The sequence below is a fragment of the Chlorocebus sabaeus genome, chromosome 20 (genome assembly GCF_047675955.1).
Source record: "Chlorocebus sabaeus isolate Y175 chromosome 20, mChlSab1.0.hap1, whole genome shotgun sequence".
Lineage (NCBI taxonomy): Eukaryota > Metazoa > Chordata > Mammalia > Primates > Cercopithecidae > Chlorocebus > Chlorocebus sabaeus.
This window is the reverse complement of record NC_132923.1, coordinates 97,413,049-97,434,081: the sequence shown is the minus strand read 5'-3', so window position 1 is coordinate 97,434,081 and position 21,033 is coordinate 97,413,049. Positions and strand designations below refer to the sequence as shown.

The following is a 21,033-nucleotide window of genomic DNA, read 5'->3' as shown; positions in this document are numbered from 1 at the left end:
CAGGGCCCTTTCCTGCGCCGCAGCCCCGGGCGCCCAGGCGCCCCTTCGCCCCCGCGGTGACGCGCCGCCGAGCCGTGGGAAGGCCCTGGGCGGTCGCCGCCTTCACCGACGGCTGGGAGGTCCGGCCGTACTCCGCTGTCTCGGCTGCCGCGCGCTGGGTGGCCTTGGGCAGGTGCCCTGGGAGGCCCGGCGGGGAAGCCAGGAGTCCCCGTCTGTCCCTGGGTCACCTGGGCGCTGCTGGCCTGTAGAGGCGCCGCTTCGATGCCTGGGATTCCGCAAGGGTCAACCCCGCGCGCTCCTGCCTCCTGGTGTTCTGGAGGCAGCAGACACATCAGGTTTGTCGAGGTTAGTCGGGGTGGTTGGGGCCTGATCCTCAACAAGAATTCCCCAGCAGCTCCTCCATAGGGGCCCGAAGCAAGTGGAATAGTGTGGTGGGGGCAAGGGGAAGACACACTTCTGAGAGGTGGCAGTCACCCCCAAAAGGGACGGCTGAAGTTGTGGCCACAGCGTCTGAGAAAGCTGGGCTCTGACCGAGGTCCCTAAAGGCCTGGCTTGGTGGCAGTGGTGGGTTGTCCCTGGGAATCAGTTCCCAGTTCCCAGTTCACCAGAGGTCGAGTTGTCCTGGGCGGCCAGGAGGCCAGGAGGCCAGGAAAGGGCTCCTTCTAGACGCTCTGGCAGGGCCTCAAAGTGGGAGAAGGAGAGGAAAAGGGGAGACACCCTCCAGCCTCTCTTCCTGGGGCCTCTGCTTCTGACAACACACCAACCTGTTCACTCAGGGAGGGCTCTAGCTGCCCTGTCCTTAGGGAGGGGGACTCGTGGGAAGTTCTCAGATTCCACGGGTCATCCTCAGGCACCCAGTACCTCAGAGAAGCTCCCAAGGCTCCAGAGGAAGCTGCATGAGAGCATCCTGGAGGTGGACTTCTTGGGCAGGGAAGAGGAGATAGAGGAGGTCTTGGTGTGCTGGGTTAGACATGAGAGAAGTCTTCCTTTTTGCCCGCTACCAGGTCAGGCCCTGAGGGAAGTCACCCTTTCAAGTGGGAGAATGGGGTTGGTCATCTGAGAATAACTGTGCTTCCACCCCCACAGCAAGGCCTGCTTGCTGGGGGACACTTGATTACTTAATGGGAAAGAACGTTCCTGTGCCCCCTTCCACACACATCCACAGACACAACCATGTGGCCAGGTATGCAAACACATACACACAGACAGACTTACGAATACATACTGGTAGGCGCAACTGTCATGAGCGATCAGTAACAGGAAGCCCTGGTGGTCGCCCCAGCCACAACTGTGGACTCTCATTCCAAATGCCCTCAGTACTCACATCACTTCCGCAAGCACATGCCAGTCAGTGGAAACCTCAACCAACAGAGGAGTTGCACAATCCATGCGCTATGCATTCCCTGGAAAGGCAGAAGTCAAGAAAGCCTCCTGGATGTCTGCCCTGTGTAATTGACTGAGATAGCAAAGATTGGAAGAAAAGCAGATTTGCAGGGGAAGGTCAAGGGCTCCGTGGTGGACGTTTCATGTGAGATGTCTTGGATCATCAAAATATAGTGCACAGTTAAATAGAGGGTCTGGAGTTCAGAAAAGAGGTCTCAGCTGGATATTAAATTTGGACGTCATTAGGTAATTGATGGCATTTAAAGCTATGGGAGCAGATGGGATCACTCAGAAAACGTGGATGGAGACAGAGCAGGAGCCTAGCTAAATACTTAACATTTGGTGAGCACTTATTATAAAACCTGAAACTATTCTAAGTGTTTTGTAAATATGAACTCATTTAATCCTTGACAACTCTATAAAGTAGTAATATTATAATCCCCACTTTACAAGTGAGAAACGACGGCTGAGAGGTAGAGTAACTCTATCTAAGGCCAACAGGCAATAAATGGAAGGGCTGGAATTTAACAAGGCAGTTCAGTTCCAGAGCCAAAACATTAGGCTTTATTACCTTACACAGCACTCCCCCTTCTTTTTAAAATAAAGACAAGGTTTTGCTCTGTCACCAGGCTAGAGTGTAGTGGTGCTGTCATAGCTCACTGAAACCTTGAATTCCTTGGCTTAGGTGATTCTCCTACCTTAGCTTCCCGAATAGCTAGGACTACAGGTGTATACCACCATGCTCAGCTAATTAAAAATTTTTTTTTTGCGGGGCACGGTGGCTCATGCCTGTAATTCCAGCACTTTGGGAAGCTGAGGTGGGCAGATCACGAGGTCAGGAGATCGAGACCATCCTGACGGTGAAACCCCATCTCTACTAAAAATACAAAAAATTAGCCAGGTGTGGTGGCGGCCGCCTGTAGTCTCAGTTACTCGGGAGCCTGAGGCGGGAGAATGGCATGAACCCGGGAGGCGGAGCTTGCAGTGAGCCGAGATTGCGCCACTGCACTCCTGCCTGGGCGACAGAGCGACTCTCCATCTCAAAAAAAAAAAAAAAAAAAAAAAAAAAATTTTGTTTTGTCACTATGTTGCCCAGGCTGGTCTCCAACTCCTGGGGCCAAGCAATTCTCCCACCTTGGCCTCCCCAAGTGTTAAGATTACAGGAGTAAGCCACTATACCCAGCCAATTATGCAGCTCTTAAACATTGTGATATATTATGTAGTACTGACCCTAGAGCTATGCCATCAATATAATAGCCACGAACCCCCTATGGCTATTAAGTACTTGAAATGTGACTGGTCTGAATTGCTATATGTGCAGTGAGTATGAAATACACACCAGAATTTTTTTAAGTGTCAACTATGTCACTGATATTTTTTGTTATGATTACATGTTGCAATGATAATATTTTATAAATATTGGATTAAATAACATATATTAGTAAATTAACTTCCCTTGTTTTTTTTTAGGTTTTTAAAAATGTGACTACTAGAAAATGTTAAACTGCTTATTCAGCTCCCATGATGTTCCTGTTGGATGGTACTAATCTGGTGCAGGATTTCTTAACCTCGAGACTACTGGCATTTTGGGCCAGATCATTCTGTATTGTGCAGGGCTGTTCTGTGGATTGTAGAATGGTAAGCAACCTCCCTGACATCTACCCACTGGAGGTCAGTTATACCCACTTCAGTTGTGACCATCAGAAATATCTCCAGATAAAATACCAAATGTCCCTTGGGGGAGAAATCGCCCCCAGCTGGGAACCACTAGTCTGGAGAAACTCCAAGATTTAAAGGTTGTAGAAGAGAAAGAGCTGCCAGAGAAGACTGAAAGGGCAGTGGCCCAGAGTGGAGTGTGTGTGTGTGGGTGTGGGCAGGAGCCAAAAGAGTGTTTCAAGGACTTGGTCATGATCCTTTTAAATGCCAGTCAGATCATGTCACTTCCTGCTCAAAACTGTCCACATGCTTCACGTCCCATTTGAAATAAAATGCCAACTGCTTACCATGCCCTATACACAGAATGGCTGTAATAACCTGGGCACCCACGAGAGTGAAAGGAGGCAATACTAATAATCATGCCAGGACAGTTGAGGGCACACTTGAGGTACCATCCCCTAAGCTCGGGCCCCTGCCCATCTCTCCAACTTCATCCCCAACCACTTTCTGCCTTGTCCACCCACCCACGAGAGTCTTCTTGCCATTTGGATTGGCCATTCTCACATTGCAGGGGCCAGAGCTTTGGGCGATGAACATATAGCAACACATATAATGTAATGTTAGTGATATTAATTGATGCTGTGAAATAAGATAAAGTGAAGTAGAGACATAGGGTAACTGGGGGATTGGTGGCTATTTTACTTAGGGGTCAGGAGATCCTCTCTGAGGATGAATCATTATGCAAAGACCCGAATGCAGAGCGGGAATCTGAGAAGATCTGAGGGAAGAGGATTCCAGGCAGAAGGAACAGCAAGTGGAAAGCCCTGAGGTAGGAACAAGCATGGAATATCAACGGAATGGTGATATGGTTTGGATCTCTGTCCCCATCCAAATCTCCTGTTGAATTGTAATCCCCAATGTTGGTGGTAGGGCCTGGTGGGAGGTGAGGGAGGTGGATTTCTCATGAATGGTTTAGTCCCATCCCCTTAGTACTGTTCTCATGATAGTGAGTTTTCACGGATCTGGTGTTTAAAGGTGTGTGGCATCTCCCCTGCTTCCTCTCTTGTTCCTGTTTTTGCCATGTGATGTGCCTGTTCAACCCCTTTTGCCTTTCACCATGACTGGAAGCTCCCCGAGGCCTCCCCAGAAGCAGTTGCTACTTTGCTTCCTGTACAGCCTACAGAGCCGTGAGCCAATTAAACCTCTTTTCTTCATAAGTTACCCTAAAACACAGGGAGGTTAAGTAACTTACCCCAAATCACACAGCTACTAAGTAGTAGAAATAGGATGCTACCCAGGCAGTCTGGCGCCAGAATTCATGCTGGTAACCACTGCATCCTGCATTAGAGCTGGGTGGACCAATCAGGAGACTCTTAAAATAGGCCAGGCAATAAGGACTGGATTCGAGTGATACTGGGTTCCTGTCTGGGTGACTGAATGGATGAAGGTGATGAGCACCAATGGGAAACACTGGAGAAGGGAAGGAGCTCACTATGGACATGCTGTTTGTGAGACCTAGGGCACACCCAAGAGGAGAACCCAGGGAGAGGTCTGGGCTGGGGTAGAGATTTGGTGGCTGAAGACATGGGGTACATGACATAGCTATCCCAAGGAGCTAGTGCAGATCCAGAAGGGAGGGGAACCTAGGCTAGGACCCTGGGAAACAATAACCAAAGATTCTCTGGGAAGAAGGAGGAGAATCCTGCGAGAATGGAGCACCAGGGACCAAGGCAACCAAGAGCTGAGAAAAAGGGCTTAGTCACCAGTCCAGGGGCTCTAAGAGGAAAGAAGTGTGATCAGGAGGTCACAGATGCCTTGGGATGAATGAACAGAGGCAAGGGAGGCAGAGGCAAGGGCAGGATGCCATGGACTGGGAAGTGTCTGGGGTGGAGGGTTGCGGAAGCAGGTTTAAAAAGGGGGCACGTCAGCCAGGCACAGTAATAGCCTATAATAGCAGCTACTCAAGAGGTTGAGGTGGGAGGATCACCTGAGCCCAGGAGGTCAAGGCTGCAGTGAGCCTTGATTGCACCAGTGCGCTCCAGCCTGGGCAGCAGAGTGAGACCCCATCTCTAAGGGGAAAAAATAAACAGAAAAAAGAGGGGCAGGTCCATGAGAGAGGGCACCCCACGCAACTCCAGGGACCAGTAGAGCCTCAGGAGGAATTTGCTCACTGATAGAGAGGGAGTCAGAAGTAAGGAAAAAGGTGAGAGGCCCAGGAGTAGCAGGCAGCCTCAATCCAAAGGGAGGGAGGACGAGACGGGCCCTCTATTCTACCCTCTGCTCCTTTCTCTCTGTCCCAGAGCTGAGCGAGCTGGAGATTTTCAGCGACGGGTTTCAGTTGCAGCAATACTTTCTCTATCACTGAGCCCACACTAGGTCAGCCCCGTCTGCTCTCGAGGCTGATATTCACATCACTAAACTGATACGGCCTGGGCTCTGAACGGTTGTCTTGCACATAGACTATACACTGGAACAGGATTCCAGAGGCCACTGCTGGGCAGGCACCGAGCTTCTAACTGCTGCATGGTGGAGATATCTGGGGGGTCTCAGAGGAGATGATTGGCATGGAGATGCCCAGGGTGGTGGTTGGTGGTTATTAATTGTGGAATAGTTTATGTCTGTCCTGGCCCCTAGAAAAACAGCAGAGACATACAAGGACTTTCCCGGCCCATGGCCCGGGATGAAGTAGGGGGAAGAAGGGGCCTGGAGCACTCAGGTGCCACTCAGTCTTCCCTCTGCAGGACCTTGTCCTGACTTTGAGCCTAGGGACACTGAGACCCAGAGAAGGACAGAAACATCCCCAGGGCCACACAGTGAGATAGAAAGTGAGCCAGGACAAGAGTGGCCTTTCCGTGCCTTGGTTTTCTCATCTGTAAAATGGGATGATACCAAAGCCACTCGCTGTACAGGGTTGTTGTGAGGGTTAAGTGAGGTAAGATGCAGACAGCAATGTCTGCTGTGGAGAGTGGGTGCTCTAATGTTATATTTGGGTTCGGCCTCTGTCTCCATCCATTCTCTCCCTAGGTGGTTCACCTACTCCCTGGCTTTTCCTTCTGTGAGCAAACGATTCGCTAATTTATATCTCAAATACAGACTTTTTTTCTCAGGTTCAGACCCATAGATCCAACTGCCCAGTTGTTTTCCTTACACTCATGTTGGTCCACCCACATGGCAAGACCTAGCCGGGGTGTGCTGGGCCTGTCCTGGACCTCTGCAAGCTCTCTGTGCCACGCCCAGATGTCAGGCACCCCATCACCACTTTCCTGTTCCCTGTTCCATCCTGAGAACAGTCTGAGCCTCCTTGCTTCCCCCTCCCCCCACCCCCTGCTCATCCCAGGCCCTTCCTGTCCTCCCCTTGCCCTCCTCCCCCGCTCCTCTGGGACCCATCGGGCGCTCACTTTCCACCTCCACAGCTGCTGCCACAGCTGGTCACTGACGGAATGTGCAGCTGCTGGGAGCCACATGTGCAGAGCAGGCGGCACACAAGCTACCCCTGGGGCTAGCGAGGGTGGGGGCTGGGACCATCTGTCTGTGTCTGTCTGTCTATAACACACACATGCATGTACACCCACACACTTCCAAGCTCCTTCTCTAAGTAAGGTGATAAACATGTTGGTTTGGTTCCCTTCCCTGTCCCTGGGCTGCAGAGTTCATGCTCTACTTATCTGGGCCCCTGAGAGCAAAGCAGCTGGGCTGGCCCTGCTGTCTTGAAGCTTATACACTCCCACCCCTACACTGAGGCAGTACAAGTCCCGCAGGAGCCACGCAGGGGCGGAATGGCAGACTGGGTGTTCAGAGCCTCCCTAGCTTTCCCAGGCCCTGGGGGGTGGCCCACCATGGAGGAAGCCAGAAGCTTCGGGTACATTCCAGAGTCCCCTTGGCAGCACCCAGAGGCTCTGGAGGCGTGGCAGCCTGTGGGCAGGGCCAGCAGCATCTGTCCTGGTTCCCACAGTCTGGCCTCTCTGGAATCTTGCATATTTCTCTTCCGTGTGTGCGTGATGTCAGCAGGACAAGGACACTGGGGGAGGTGGGAGGGGAGGGACTGAGCTTCCCGAAGTCAGATGGCCATGGGGGTGGGGGTGGGAGCTGGGGGAGGGCCTGGTCCCTGCCATTGGGCACACAGTGCGAAGAAGACGCCCTGGCCTCTAGCTCCTGGGCCTGACCCAGAGGGACAGCTGCTGCAGGCTGTTGGGTAATCATGCTCCTTGCAGCAGGTTCTCTCGAAGGAGATGTGAGTTATGCACTCTCCTGGCAGCCACAGAGGGTACATGTTTTGCAACATCACCCAGCAAGCAGGTAACAAGTTCATAGCCTTGGGCTGTGGCTATATTATTCTCACATTGGGATGAGCTTTATACCACTTGGAGCTTCATAGGGCTTCTAAGGGGAACTTTGCCAGAGGAATGAAAGAATGAAGATTCATGGGTAGGTGGGTGCAGCAAACCACCATGGCACTCCTTTACCTATGTAACAAACCTAGGCTGGGCGCAGGGGCTCACGCCTGTAATCCCAACACTTTGGGAGACCGAGATGGTTGGATCACCTGAGGTCAAGAGTTCAAGATCAGCCTGACCAACATGGTGAAACCCTGTCTCTACTAAAAATACAAAATTAACTGGGTGTGGTGGTGCATGCCTGTAATCCCAGCTATTTGGGAGGCTGAGGAAGGAGAATCACTTGAACCCAGGAGGCGGAGATTGCAGTGAGCCGCGCTCCTGGGTTCAAGTGGCACTGCAATCCAGCCTGCATGGCAGAGCAGGACTTTGTCTCAAAAATAAAACCCCCCAAAAAACCCCTCAAAAATTCTGCACATGTATCCCGAAACTTTAAATTAAATTTTAAAAAAAGAATGAAGATTCAAATTGCTATGGTCTGAATATGCCTCTCCAAAATTAATATGGTGAAACCTAATCACCAATGTGATGATATTAGGAGGTGGGGCCTTTGGGGGGTTATGAGATCTTGAGGGTAGAAGCCCATGAATGGGATTAATGTCGTTATAATTAGTGTCCTTATAAAAGAGGCCCCAGGCCAGGTGTGGTGACTCACACCTATAATCCCAGCACTGGGAGGCTGAGGCGGGCTGATCACCTGAGGTCGGGAGTTCGAGACCAGCCTGACCAACATGGAGAAACCCCGTCTCTACTAAAAATACAAAAATTAGCTGGGCGTGATGGCGCATGCCTGTAATCCCAGCTACTCGGGAGGCTGAGGCAGGAGAATCACTTGAACCTGGGAGGCAGAGGTTGCAGTGAGCCAAAATGGCGCCACTGCATTCCAGCCCGGGTGACAAGAGCGAGACTCCACCTCAGAAATAAATAAATAAATAAATATTAAAAAAAAAAAAGAGGCCCTAGAGAGCTGGCTCACCCCTTCCACCATTTGAGGACACAGCTAGAAGGTACCATATATGAACCAGGAAGGGGGACCTCACCAGACACCAAATCTACCAATGCCTTGATCTTGGACTTCACAGCCTCTAGAACTTTGAAAAATAAGTTTCTGTGATTTATAAGCCACCCTGTTTATGGCATTTTGTTGTAGCAACTCAAATGAGCTAGGGCACAGATTAAGTCAGGTGAAATGTGGTGTTTCAGAGGGAATGGCACTGAATTTAGAGAAACAGCCTGTCATTCAGTTTCCTTTTTGAATCTAATTGTGTGTGTGCTCAGACACGTCACTTCCCCTCTCTAAGACTTAGTTTCTTCCTCTGCAAGATGTGGATGAGAATATTTCACTCGTGCCTCCCCTGCCCAGAACAGAAAACAGTGGAGTGAGGGGAACCAGTATTTTTTGGCTCTGTAAGAAACAGATAGTTCTGCTTCTTAGGGAGGTCCCCATTAAAACCACTCCTCAAATGTATCCCCCAGAGGAACTCAAATGACAGAAGATGATTTGTACTACCCTGAGGTTCAGGGGGACATAGCTCAAGCAAACTTAAGTGTAAGCTCAACATTTCTTTTGTGCGTTTTATCTGTAAAATAACATGAGAGAGTCAGTATAATGTAGCGCTTAAGAGACACGCTCTGGGCCGGGCATTGTGGCTCACGCCTGTAATCCCAGCACTTTGGGAGGCTGAGGCAGGAGGATCACAAGGTCAGGAGATCGAGACCATCCTGGCTAACATGGTGAAACCCTGTCTCTACTAAAAATACAAAAAATTAGCCAGGCGTGGTGGCGGGCGCCTGTAGTCCCAGCTGCTGGGGAGACTGAGGCAGGAGAATGGCATGAACCCAGGAGGCAGAGCTTGCGGTGAGCCGAGATTGCGCCACTGCCCTCCAGCCTGGGCACACAGGGAGACTCCACCTCAAAAAAAAAAAAAAAAAAAAAAAAAGAGACACACTCTGGAGCCAGATAACTTGAGTCTAAATAAAGCTCTGCCACTTATTAGCTGTGGACCTTGAGTTAGTTACCTTACCTCTCTGAGCCTCAGTTTCCTCATCCATAAAATGGGGATGATAAGGGATAATAATAGTATTTACCTCATAGGGTTGTTGTGAGAATTAAATGAATGTATGAAGTGTTTAGAACAGTGTCTATTCCATTCACTATTATGATGCGAATTTGTAATTTTATTCCTTGAGTTACTTGTTTATAAAAATAATGTTACCTTTTTTTTTTTTTTTGAGATGGAGTCTTGCTCTGTTGCCCAGGCTGGAGTGCAGTGGCGTGATCTTGGTTCACTGCAACCTCCACCTCCTGGGTTCAACCAATTCTCTTGCCTCAGCCTCCTGAGTAGCTGGGACTACAAACACATGCCACCATGCCCAGCTAATTTTTGTATTTTTAGTAGAGATGGGGTTTCATCATGTTGGCCAGGATGGTCTCAATCTTCTGACCTCGTGATTCACCTGCCTCGGCCTCCCAAAGTGTTGGGATTACAGGCTTGAGCCACCGCTCCTGGCCAAAAAATGTTTCTTTAAATGACCTGTTGGCAAATAAAACTGGCTACTAGTAAGCACAAGAGAAAAACAGAACACATAGGCCTCAGGTCATGGATGAGCTTTGCAAGTTGAAAAGGGAGTACACACGGGAGGAGAAAGAATTATGTCTGTGATTTCTTTATCTGGTTATGCCTTTGTTTTTTTGTTCCAGCTCCAAGCCACAGTCACATCTGGATCACATCATGGGGCTTTTATTCCCAAATCCAGTCCAAGACCATGTCAGAAAGTAGAGGATTCATTTATGGCACCAGAGGCTGGGGCTGATATCCAAGGCCTAGGAAGGAGGGGGTGTTGGGATGCCGCCCTTCCCCCACCCCCACCCCCACCACAGATCTGGATCGATGGGGTGTGCTACTAGCAGGCCAAAGAGGGCAAAGCTGGGAGAAGCACAAGCAGTATTATCCCCAGACAAAGGGAGTCACAAAGATGAAGTCACTCAAGTCTAGTCTTGCCACGGGGCAGAAGAACGGTTAACATAATGTTGGGGGCCCCAGGTGTACCAGACTGATGGAGGTATAATAATATGTGGTAGCCAGCTGCCAAGATGGCCCCTAATCATCTCCACTTCCTGATATTCACCTCCTTGGGTAGTCCCCTCTCACCTTGTAACAGGGTTTGTCTGTGTGACCAATAGAATATGCTAGAAGTGATGACATGTCACTTCCAAGGCTAGGTCATAAAAGATGGTCTGGCTTTTGCCTTGCTCTCTCTTGGATTACTCACTCTCAGGGAAGCCAACAGCCATGTCATGAGGACACTCAGGTAACATTGTGGTGAGGAACTCTTGTCATCTGCCAACGGCCATGTGAGTGAGCCATCTTGGAGGCAGCTCCTCCAGCCCTAGGCAAGCCTTCCATTGACTGCAGCTCCACCTGGCAGCTTGACTACAGCCTCACGAGAGGCTCTGAATAAGAACCGCCCAGCAAAGCCACTCTTGGATTCCTGCTCTGCAGACACTTTGAGGGGCAGGAAGATCCTGGAGTGTAGGAAGACCCTGGGGTGCAGGAAGAAGAATGATGTGAGAGTTGGAGTTTGAGTTATCCCCTTCTTCCTTCATCTCACATCCTGTCTTATCTTTTCTTCCCCCGCTCCATCCCCACCCTTGGTGGTTCCAGATGGGAACACCAAGTCCATGTGAGGAGCCCTGTTGGGGGAAGCTTGCCTTCTGATGGTCTCAGGCTGCTGTCCATTGCGGAATCTCCCCTCAGGGTGGTTTTCATGTGGTAGGACAGATTCTACAGAAAGACCCCAGCTCTAATGGATAAATTGGGTCCCAGGCCTGCTCATTACCCACATCGCCATTAGCATTTCATGAGGGGCCATATGCCAGTTTGTGAATACAATTATGGGGAAAAAACAAGACAATGTAAGTTAATTAAAACGCTCTCCATTTATTTGAATGGCTTTTAAGAAGCAGAAGCACATGTGGTAAAATTAAGATATAGGATATGCATGAGAAGTGACAGGGACCCACACTGACAAGCACTCAGCACCCTTTATCATGTGACCAGGTAAATGCTACAAAGAGCCAGACAGGTCTGGATCGATGGGGTGTGCTACTAGCAGGCCAAAGAGGGCAAAGCTGGAAGAAGTACAAGCAGTCTTATCCCCAGACGAGGGGAGTTACAAAGATGAAGAAACACATGCTCTAACCATTTACGGAGGCACTTAGGTTTATCATAACAAACAACCTGGAGAGGTTGGGTGATGAGGAAGACTGAGGCAGCAAATGCTATCAAAGCAAAGGGCTTCTGACAGGTAGATACAAGCAACACTATGCGTACAGTTTCATTTTTCATCGTGTTCTATATTGGAGGTTACTGACATGCTCTCAAGTAGAAACCAGAAACTAAGTATATATGCGCTATTACTTTAATAAGGAAGTTTGTAGGCCAGGTGTGGTGGCTCACGCCTGTGATCCCAGCACTTTGGGAGGCAGAGGCTGGCGGATCACCTGAGGTCAGGAGTTCAAGACCAGCCTGGCCAATATGGTGAAACCCCATCTCTACTAAAAATACAAAAAATTAGCTGGGCGTGATGGCGGACACCTGTACTCCCAGCTACTCGGGAAGCTGAGGCAGGAGAATTGCTTGACCCCAGAAGGCGCAGGTTGCAGTGAGCCAGGATTGTGCCACTGCACTCCAGCCTGAGCGACAGAGCAAGACTCCGTCTCAAAAAAAAAAAAAAAACTTTGTACATATGCAGTTTTGAACACACAAAGGCTGAACTAGATCATCTCTGAGGTCTCTTAAAGATCCAACAGTGAGAATCTGAGTGTAATATCCTCAGACTCTCAGTGACTTGGGTCTTAAAAACCCAAGTCTCTGGGCCTGGGCCAGCGGAAGCAAACTGGAGATCCGAGGGCCTGATCTTGCCTACAGAATATGTTTTATTTGGCCCGGATGGTGTTTTCTAAATTCAAAATAGTTGTCAGCATTTAAACGACCATATTCCCAGCTTCTCTTCAAAAATGGGGTGGACTATCTGGCAATCTCAGGCCACATTCCCACGTGGCAGCAACCATGGCAGACCACAGCGTTCTCCATTCTCACTGAAGACCTGGCTTAATCCTCTCCACTCATTTATGTTTCCTGCTTGGCCTCTGTAGGCATTGGGGTTTGTGACCCCGGCCCAGGCATCCAGTCTAGGGTGACCTCAGTGATTTTCTTGGTGGCTTCTTTGCGGCAGGTAGCTACAAGACTAGCCTTGAGGCCTTTACCTAATTCCGTGGCAGATGGCCATGAAGGCATATATTCACCCACAGGCCAGGAGTGTGGGAGTCAGTGACCCCAGTCTTCACAGCTTTGGTTTGCCTTACAGAGGCTTTCACTTTGCAAAGATGAGTAACTGCAAAGTTCCCAGACACATTTCACTTTTATAAATGGAATTCCAAAGGCCTCTAGGGGATGGCCCATCAGGGAGATACTTCCCAATCAAGGTCAATGGTAAGTCACTTCTGGGCCACATTAGAACACTCAAGCAGAGGCAGAAATCTTTGTCTAGGTTGGGCAGGGCTTGTGGGGGAAGGAAGGCAACTTTCCTAGCCATGGCCATGAGATGACCAGGGCATCTGTATACAGTTGGCAGGTTGTGCAGGTGTCTAAGAGGTACCACCCATGTCACAGTACCAATGGCGCCCTCTAGATTTTTGCAGTGCATAATCTGCCCAACTGGACATGTTGGCCTTGGCACTGTTAGGGGGAGGGAAGAAACAAATGGAGATGATGAGGCAGGTGTAGTCAAAAGGGTTGTCCTTACACAGATTCGACCACTTCCTTCCCAAGGCTCAGGAGTAGGGGTAGGAGGCAGAGGGTTAGGAGCCAAGATTTTCTTGGCCAGAGGTTGGGGGCTGGTCTCAATGGCCCCCAAGCTGCACATATGCAAATACCCATGTTATGAAGGAAATGGGTACAGCTATTCTAGGGCTGGCCATCAGTATGTGGGTCCCAGGACACTCAGTTAACAGAGATAACCATCTGTACACATAGTGAGTACACACACACACACACAGTCGTTGGCTGAGATATCTGGCCCATTACACACACCCACATAAATACATGTACGTGTACGATTTTTATCCCGTTGCACAAACTTATATGTGTGCATACATACACACAATCACAGTAATTGTCGGCAAGAGCAATCGGCTGTCACTCGAGCGTGTTTAGCAAACATTTCCAGAGCACCTGAAGTCGTTTTTGGCTGGCTGGAGCGAACGGTGGGGAGAGTCCAGCACTGCACTAAGTCACAAGGAGAGAAAAGTAAATCAGTGGGTAGAATCATTTGACTACTGCCAGCAGCTGTGTGCCGGCCTGCAGTGCCACCTACTGGCAGAAAGGAGGTGGTTTTGTGTTTTGCTTTAAGACTGGATAAAACCCATGGCCCGCGAAGCTGCCAGCCACACCATACTATTCATCCACCTCCTTGCGTTCTACCCGAGTCAGGTGAGACTCTGACATCCTCAGAGTTGTGTCATATCCTCAGAGGATGAACATTCCGGACCTTGTATGCCTCCTGGATAGCAAAACCCAACGCCAATAGGGATGGCAAAATAGGTTTCATCGTTCACACCAGCTCCAGCCCACTGGTAATGGCTGCCTGGAATGCTGGATACGGAAAGATTCTGAGACCCAGTCTGGGCTTGGTGGAGAAGAGTATCATGATGGCATAGCGACAGCAATGATGGCTGTAGATGGGGCATCTTCCATACTCTCCGTTCTTGCTGTGGATCCCGGAAGCCTGGTAAATCTCTTAACTTGCAGGGTCCTAGAATTCTCCTGATCCACAATTCCATTATGAGGGGTATTTGTGTTTATTGCTCACATGCCTTCAAGCCACAATAAACTGCCGCTCCAGCTGTTACAGGAGTTTTCTCTCGCCCATGATCAGTAACTTCTGAACCAGCTGAAGTCCTCATGGGACCCTCTTCACGACAGACTTGTTCTTGCTTTCACAGAAAGTACATGGATGACCTTGTTGGCCCGGAGCCTCTGACATCAACACTGAGCACTTCAAGCTATCCAAAACTCATGTTTAGCTAATAATGCCCATCCACCTACCAGGCTCATCATTGCCTAAGAGGCCTCATGAGGAAATGAGTTGGGAATACAAAGCCATGCTGGACAGCCAGCTGGGCTCATCCCCAGCCAAGGGCCCTGCTCCTGCCCTCTCACTCATCAGCTTGGGAGAGCACACCCAAGTCAAATCCGTGCATCGACAAAACTGCACATTATCATGAACCATGGGTCGCTTGAAAATAGTCAAAACTTGGAATCTTCAGATGGGCATGGAACCCCCATGTCCCTTCCCCTTGGCAGTGGAACCAACCTCCGCCCACAGATGCATAGGTGGATGTGACCTGGCTCGTCCCACTGAGGCATCAGCCAGGCTGTCTGCCTTAGCCCAGAGGTCTGCCCATTTTTCTGTAAAGGGCCAGATAGTAAATATTTTTAGCTTGCAGTCTCTGTTGCAACAATTCAACTCTGCTGTAGCAGTGAAAAATCAGTCATAAACATAGGTAAACAAATGGGCATGGCTGTGTTCTAATCAGTTTCTTTTCTTTATCTTTTTCTTTTCTTTTCTTTTCTTTTTAGATGGAGTCTCACTCTGTTGCTAGGCTGGAGTGCAGCGGCGTGATCTCGGTTCACTGCAACCTCTGCCTCCCGGGTTCAAGCGATTCTCCTGCCTCAGCCTCCTGAGTAGCTGGGACTACCGGCATGCGCCACCACACCCAGCTAATTTTTGTATTTTTAGTAGAGATGGGGTTTCATCATGTTGGGCAGGATGGTCTCGATCTCTTGAACTTGTGATCCACCCGCCTCAGCCTCCCAAAGTGCTGGGATTACAGGCGTGAGCCACCACGCCTGGCCCCAATCAGAGTTTCTTTACAAAAACAGGTGATGGGTCAGATCTGGCCCATGGGCCCAGAGTTTGCCAAACTCTGCATTAGCCCGAAACAGGGGGCTTCACACTGGGTTTCTCAGAACTTGGGATTGTTTGAAAGTGCTTCCAGGTGTTTGCAAATGTTTGGCTCTAATTTAAATTATTTTTAGCTGTTTAGGAAGTTATAATAAAAGCACCCACTCAAATGTATTCCAGCATTTCACCATGCAGGAAATCAACATGCTAACTGTTGGGTAAGTAAACTCCTTTAGTGAAGACCTCAGAATGGAGCTTCTCTGGCTATCTCCATGCATATGTATGAGCAGTATGACAAAATGGTTGAAAACCTGGGTCCTAGCATCAGATGGACATGAGTTTGAGTCCCAGCACTGCCACTTACTAGCTCTATGGCTTTGGGCAAGTTACTTTACCTCCCTAAACCAGCATGGCCAGGACACCACAAAACAGAGTAGACACTAGCCATAGTGCCACTGCGGCCTCCTGGAGGCTGCATTGTGGGAAAAGGGAGCGTTCACAGTGGAAGGGTCAGCTGAGACCACGAAGAGACATTCAGGGGACTCAGCGCAGCATTATTTACCAACTGGTATGGAGGTATTTCAAGATTTTAGTCATCAGTTTGGCGGTACTGGTGCACACAAATTGAGTGTCATTATAATGCCAAATCCATCTTGGCTTTGAACTTCTTGCTAGCTTCTGTTTTTTTCTGGCATATTCTGATATATCCCCACTACTCTGATTGGGCTCTCAGATGGAAGAGGGGGATGTTTTGCAACTGGCTGAGCAGTCTCAGTGCTTCATAACAGGGCCTCCAGTTTTCAGCTAAGCAGCAGTCCCATTGGCTCTGGGATTTTGCTGGCAGGCATCTCCTGGAACCAGTGTTCTGCAGGGCTTGTTGGGGAAGTGGTGCTCTCAGCTAAAGGGGTCCAGTGTTTCAGAAGCCGTGGCTGCTCCGCCTCAGTGCTGCATTCCCTGGTTAGGCCTGGGACTTTGGTGCTCACCTGGCTTTTTAATTTCCTGGTGACATGACACTCAGTGTTCCTCATCCCTGGGCACCTCCTCACCTCTAAGACAATCAGAAGGTCCGTGTAACTGCTGCCTGAGACTGCCACCCCAGATTTTTATTCCAGCGACTGAAAGCTTTTTTTCCAGGCCTGAGATGCTCGTTTGTGATTTCAATAATAGAATTTAGACTCTTAGTGTTTTCTCCATTGCCCAGGGCTGTCTGTGTCTATTAATGATGGCTCCAGTGAAATCCATGGCTTTTGCTGCACCTTATCTTTCTGCTTCCAGCACCATATTTTCCTGCTTCCTGAGAGACATGGAATCATCAGTGGTGTTCATCACCAGGCCCTGGGGGCAAGACCACACAGGTCCCAGAATCCCTGCAGTTTATCTTAATTAGGTGACATGTGGTGCTGCCTCCAGTGCACAGGTCCACTCTGGTCAGGCAGCCTGTTGCCATGCTGTGAGCCTGGGCTGTGCCCGGCCTTGTAGGCTTCTTGCAGTCACTAGTTCTGTGAGCCTTGGAGGCTCTTCCACGGGGGTGATTCTGACCCCTGGGAGTGAGGAGAGGGCCTTTCTGCAGTTCAGCCAAGAATGAAGGTGACTCAGGGGCTCAGCTCCCTCCTTCACTTCTTTTTTGTTTCCTTGAGGTTGTCCTTGGCCCTCACAGTACCTCTGTCTAGGCTTGGAGCTCTGGAAGTAGAGACAACCCTGGTCTTCTGCCCCCAAGGCCTCCTCTGTTAGCCAGAAGGATTCTGGCTGTGCAGTGGAAATGACCTCGTGCAAAGACATCATCATATGCCCTTCTAGGGGCAATAATGCCAGTGTCCCCTGATAAAGCAGTCACTGTGGGTGTCTGTCCTAGTCACTCCACACAGTCATACCATTCCTCCCTGGGACCAGCTTCATGGAGACCTCTGACAATGACAGCAGAAGCCCAGCCCAGCCCTTCTGGCCCAGATCACTGCTCATTTTGAGAACCACCTCTGCCCTCTCACTTTGTTCTCCTTCCTGGAACATCTTTCTGCATCTCTTACCCTGCCCCACACTGCACAGAACCCATTCAGACCCTGAGTTGAGTCCCCAGAAGGTCAAAGATCAAAAACCCCAGGGTGCTCTCCTCCCCTATTTCCTGCCACCATACCTCCAGGCTCCTGCCCCTCTCATGACACTTCTGGTTTTCTTTACACAGTGCTTGCTCATGACTAGGATTCCTCCTAGAAGCCTGGCAATCAGTCCACACACAGATGTCTGCTCACCCGTTCCGTCTTCCTGGGGACCAGCCATTGGTGCTTCTACCTTCCCTTTGGAGAGAGCCGGGGATGCTCAGCAAAGGAGGAGGCTGACTCATCAAGTGGTGAGAGTTCTCTGAAAGTGGTGAAGAAGGGGCCGCAGGGGCTCCTGCAGATATGGAGGATCCGCTGATGCATTTCATGGGGAGGTCATCTCATCCTGGAAGCCCTTGCACAGCATCCAGTGATGGAGAGCTCATTACCTCCAAAGGCAGCTCTGACTGGCCTTCCACTCACAATCCCATGGCTGGAGAAGTTTGCTGGTGCACATTTCAGCTCCTTCCTCTCCAGGCGTCACTTTGTCAGTACCCTTTGTCTCACACCAGACCTCCTGACACCTCCCACTTCACCCCAGGCAGCACCTCACCCTGAGGCTCAGCCTGGACAACAGCCTACCTCATCCACTGCACTTTCCTCCCCGAGAATTGGGGCCACAACAGTAGACACTGATGCTCTGCCCCATTCCCCACCAGCAGAGCTGTTCAACAAGATGCAATAGCTGGGGGAGTGAGGGTGGTGGAAGTGAGGGTCTTGGCAGGCAGGAGCAACTGAACTTTGGCTCAAAGCAAGAGCAAAGGAAACACTGAGCAGGTAGCTACTAAAGTTCCTCCCCAGGAAGAGCCTGCAGTGCCCCCTGCTGGCTGGAGGAGAGTTTGTATGCATGTTCGATTCACTCCCCTTGCTTCCTGGGCTGAGCCCTGATGACTATTCAGGTTAGAGAATCACAGGAGCAGGTAGGTCATCTTGTCCAGTGGTTTCAAAATGTGTAAAATTATAGATAGAGTTACTGGGGGCAATTTTGCATTTTGTCCATTTGACAGAGGCCTCTGAGCTGAAGGACACATGGGGAGTGAAATCCAGCCTCTATCCTGCTAACTAAGCTGTGTACCCCAGCATGCGACTGGGTCAGGCCAGAGGAGGGGCTGTCTTTTTGTTCTTCATTCACCTAGACAGTGTCCTTTTGTAATTTGCACAAAGGTGCCATACATACCAGCAGCAGCACTGACATAGAACGCTTCCTTCTAAGAGGGCGATCTTAAAGAACCAAGCTTCTTTGGCTAAAAGGGAGCTTGAAAACCGCCCAAAAGATGGGGAAACTGGGGCCCATGAAGGGGAGGGATTACCCAAAGTCATGCAGTTAATTCCAGGACAGAGCTTAGAAGCCAGATCCACTCTCTCCCATAGCAGTGTTCTTTCCACCACATTGAGTTAGTTTTCATTCTAAGTCCCTTTTGAGAAATCCTGGCTTCTCTGACCCTCCCTCTCTCAGACCCATTAACTTCCCCCTGAAATCCAGCGACTCTGCACAATCCTACTGTCCTACTCGGGATCGTGGCACAGAATTTGCCCTAAAGGAGGGATGTTGAGAATGCCAGTCCCGTCTGCATAATTTCCTACAAGTACATCACTCATAGGGATGCGGGCAGACAGGCAGAAGCACAGAACAGTGAGAAACTAGAGGGATCTACCAGAGGACGTGTCGAAGTATTTCAGGGAGCCTGGAGCAATGTGGATCAGTAAAGCTGGTGGTTCAGCTACTGTGCAGCTGGGGCCTGCTTTGCAGGTGCAGTCCGCCGGGGTGTCTGTGCCACGCCATAAGGCACATGGGCGGCCACAGTGCCCATCTCCTGAGCCCCAGCCACATGGAACATCTGGTCATCAAAGAAGATGTGTGGGCGGATCTTCTCTAGGAGGGGGCCCTTGGGCGCTCCAGCGAGGAACAAGGCTTCATCTGTCTCCAGGCCCCAGCTGCGCAGGGTCTTGAGAGCCCGGGCCCCAGAACTGGCTGCGCTGCGTGCTGTCACCAAGTAGGTACGAATTGGACACTCCAGCCGTAGGCCTTTGGAGTAGAACTTCTTCTGCAACCTACCCAGTGCCTCCAGAAAGCCCTTTAAGGGGCCCTATGAGAAGGCAAGGGGAACACTGTTAGCTCTGCCACCTCCCAAATATTTGCCCCCTGCTCTCCCTAAAGCACTAGTGTCTTGTTTGGTGTGAAAAGTTCAGGATCCCTAAATCTTTCAGTTAGTTCTGCTCATGCCTGCTTATGCTGCTGTGTGCGCCAGTGGGGCTCCAGTCAGGGGAACTGTGTTATTGCATACTGGTGCAGGGTCAGAATAACTCTCAGGGCAACTGTTGATATGTATCCTCCATCCATATGCCCATCAAGGTATACAGATGTCTGTCCTGAAGCTCTGTAAGTGTGGCCTTCGGTGCCCATCAACAGGGAGGATATTAAAACTAGTAACTATGGCATGGGCACCCTTCAATCAGAATGGACTCCAGCAGTAAACAGCTGGAGAAGATGGGCCAATGTGTAACTGTTGAGTATCAACCGTGCCCATCTGGCACCCAGGTGGCTCAGGGTGTCATCCTCAAGCTCTCTAGGGTCAGGGAAAGAATTTATTCTCTACAGTGCCCAGAACAATGAAGCTTCCTGAGGATGTGAGAATAAAAAAGCAGACGACAATGAAGAAAACTGCTTATTTCCAAAGCAGCTAGAAATAAACAAAAGGGGGCTCTTCGTCTTGGAGACCTCTTGCTTGCTAGGTGAACTGGAATAAGCAGTGGTCTCCTGGGCCTCTGCTTGCCACTTAGTAGGATAACTCTCCTGCCCTGGATTCCCAAGGATTTCAGAGGCAACTCACAAGAACAGATGTGAACTGAATATTTAGGAGCCACAACTGAAACCTGCTGAGCTCTTGGAGCGAGGGGCTCTGAGATTATTGAGCACCCAGATTTTTGTTAAAAGCTCAAATAGGAGCTCGCAGCAGAGCTGGAGAATCCAAAAGCCCCAACTCCAGGGAGTTTCCACCAAGCTCTAGGGTATATTCTATTCTGAGAGACACTGAGCAGTTTGAGGGTGAGTGAGTGTCCCTGTGCCCCCAGCTAAGGGATGGATGGCAGGAGGTGTCCCAAAGCAAATGGTCTGCCCCAGATGCCACACCCAGCTGGATCTCCCTGCCCCAGTGAGGCGTCCCAGTCCAGCAGTTCATTTCCTCCTGTTTCCAGGGAGGGAAACAGGCTTCTTAAGAGGGTGGGCATGCTCTCAGAGGGGTGGGGGAACTCAGGGGAGGAAGTGAGGGTTCCAGAGAGAGGATGGGAGCTTCAGAGAAACAGAATGAGGCCTTCAGAGCAGGGCAGGGACTTCAGAGAAGGGGTGGGGATGTAGAGAATGGGGACATCAGGCAGGGAAAGGAGACCTCAGAAATGGGGATTTGAGCTGCAGAGAGTGGGTTTGGGCTTAGAGAAAGGCTTAGAGAATGGAGGCTTCAGAGGGCGGTTGGGACTTCAGTGAGGGGATGTGGGCTCAACAAAGTGGGTGGAAGCTCATTGATGGGGGGCCAGTGGTCAAG

The 21,033-nt window shown here is 50.2% G+C and overlaps 1 protein-coding gene and 1 long non-coding RNA gene across 5 annotated transcripts in view; one reads left to right on the top strand and one right to left on the bottom strand.

The window, feature by feature from the left end:
* The first annotated feature begins 23 nt into the window (after positions 1-23).
* LOC119624212 (uncharacterized) overlaps positions 24-21,033 on the top strand; it is a 23,175-nt gene continuing 2,165 nt past the window's right edge. The window contains exons 1-6 of one of the 4 annotated variants that reach the window (XR_012089696.1): positions 24-345; positions 2,854-3,021; positions 3,746-3,868; positions 10,135-15,619; positions 17,581-17,745; positions 19,245-19,492. This is a non-coding gene — a long non-coding RNA (uncharacterized lncRNA). Of the gene's footprint in view, positions 346-2,853; positions 3,022-3,745; positions 3,869-10,134; positions 15,620-17,580; positions 19,493-21,033 lie in introns of all 4 variants that reach the window. The other 3 variants (XR_012089695.1, XR_012089694.1, XR_012089697.1) reach the window with 3 other exon arrangements.
* Positions 11,355-21,033, bottom strand: part of NT5C1A (5'-nucleotidase, cytosolic IA) — a 21,017-nt gene continuing 11,338 nt past the window's right edge. Inside the window, exon 6 of the mRNA XM_007979302.3 lies at positions 11,355-19,581. Coding sequence (XP_007977493.1) covers positions 19,216-19,581 — 366 coding nt within the window. The 3' untranslated portion in view covers positions 11,355-19,215. The remainder of the gene's footprint in view (positions 19,582-21,033) is intronic.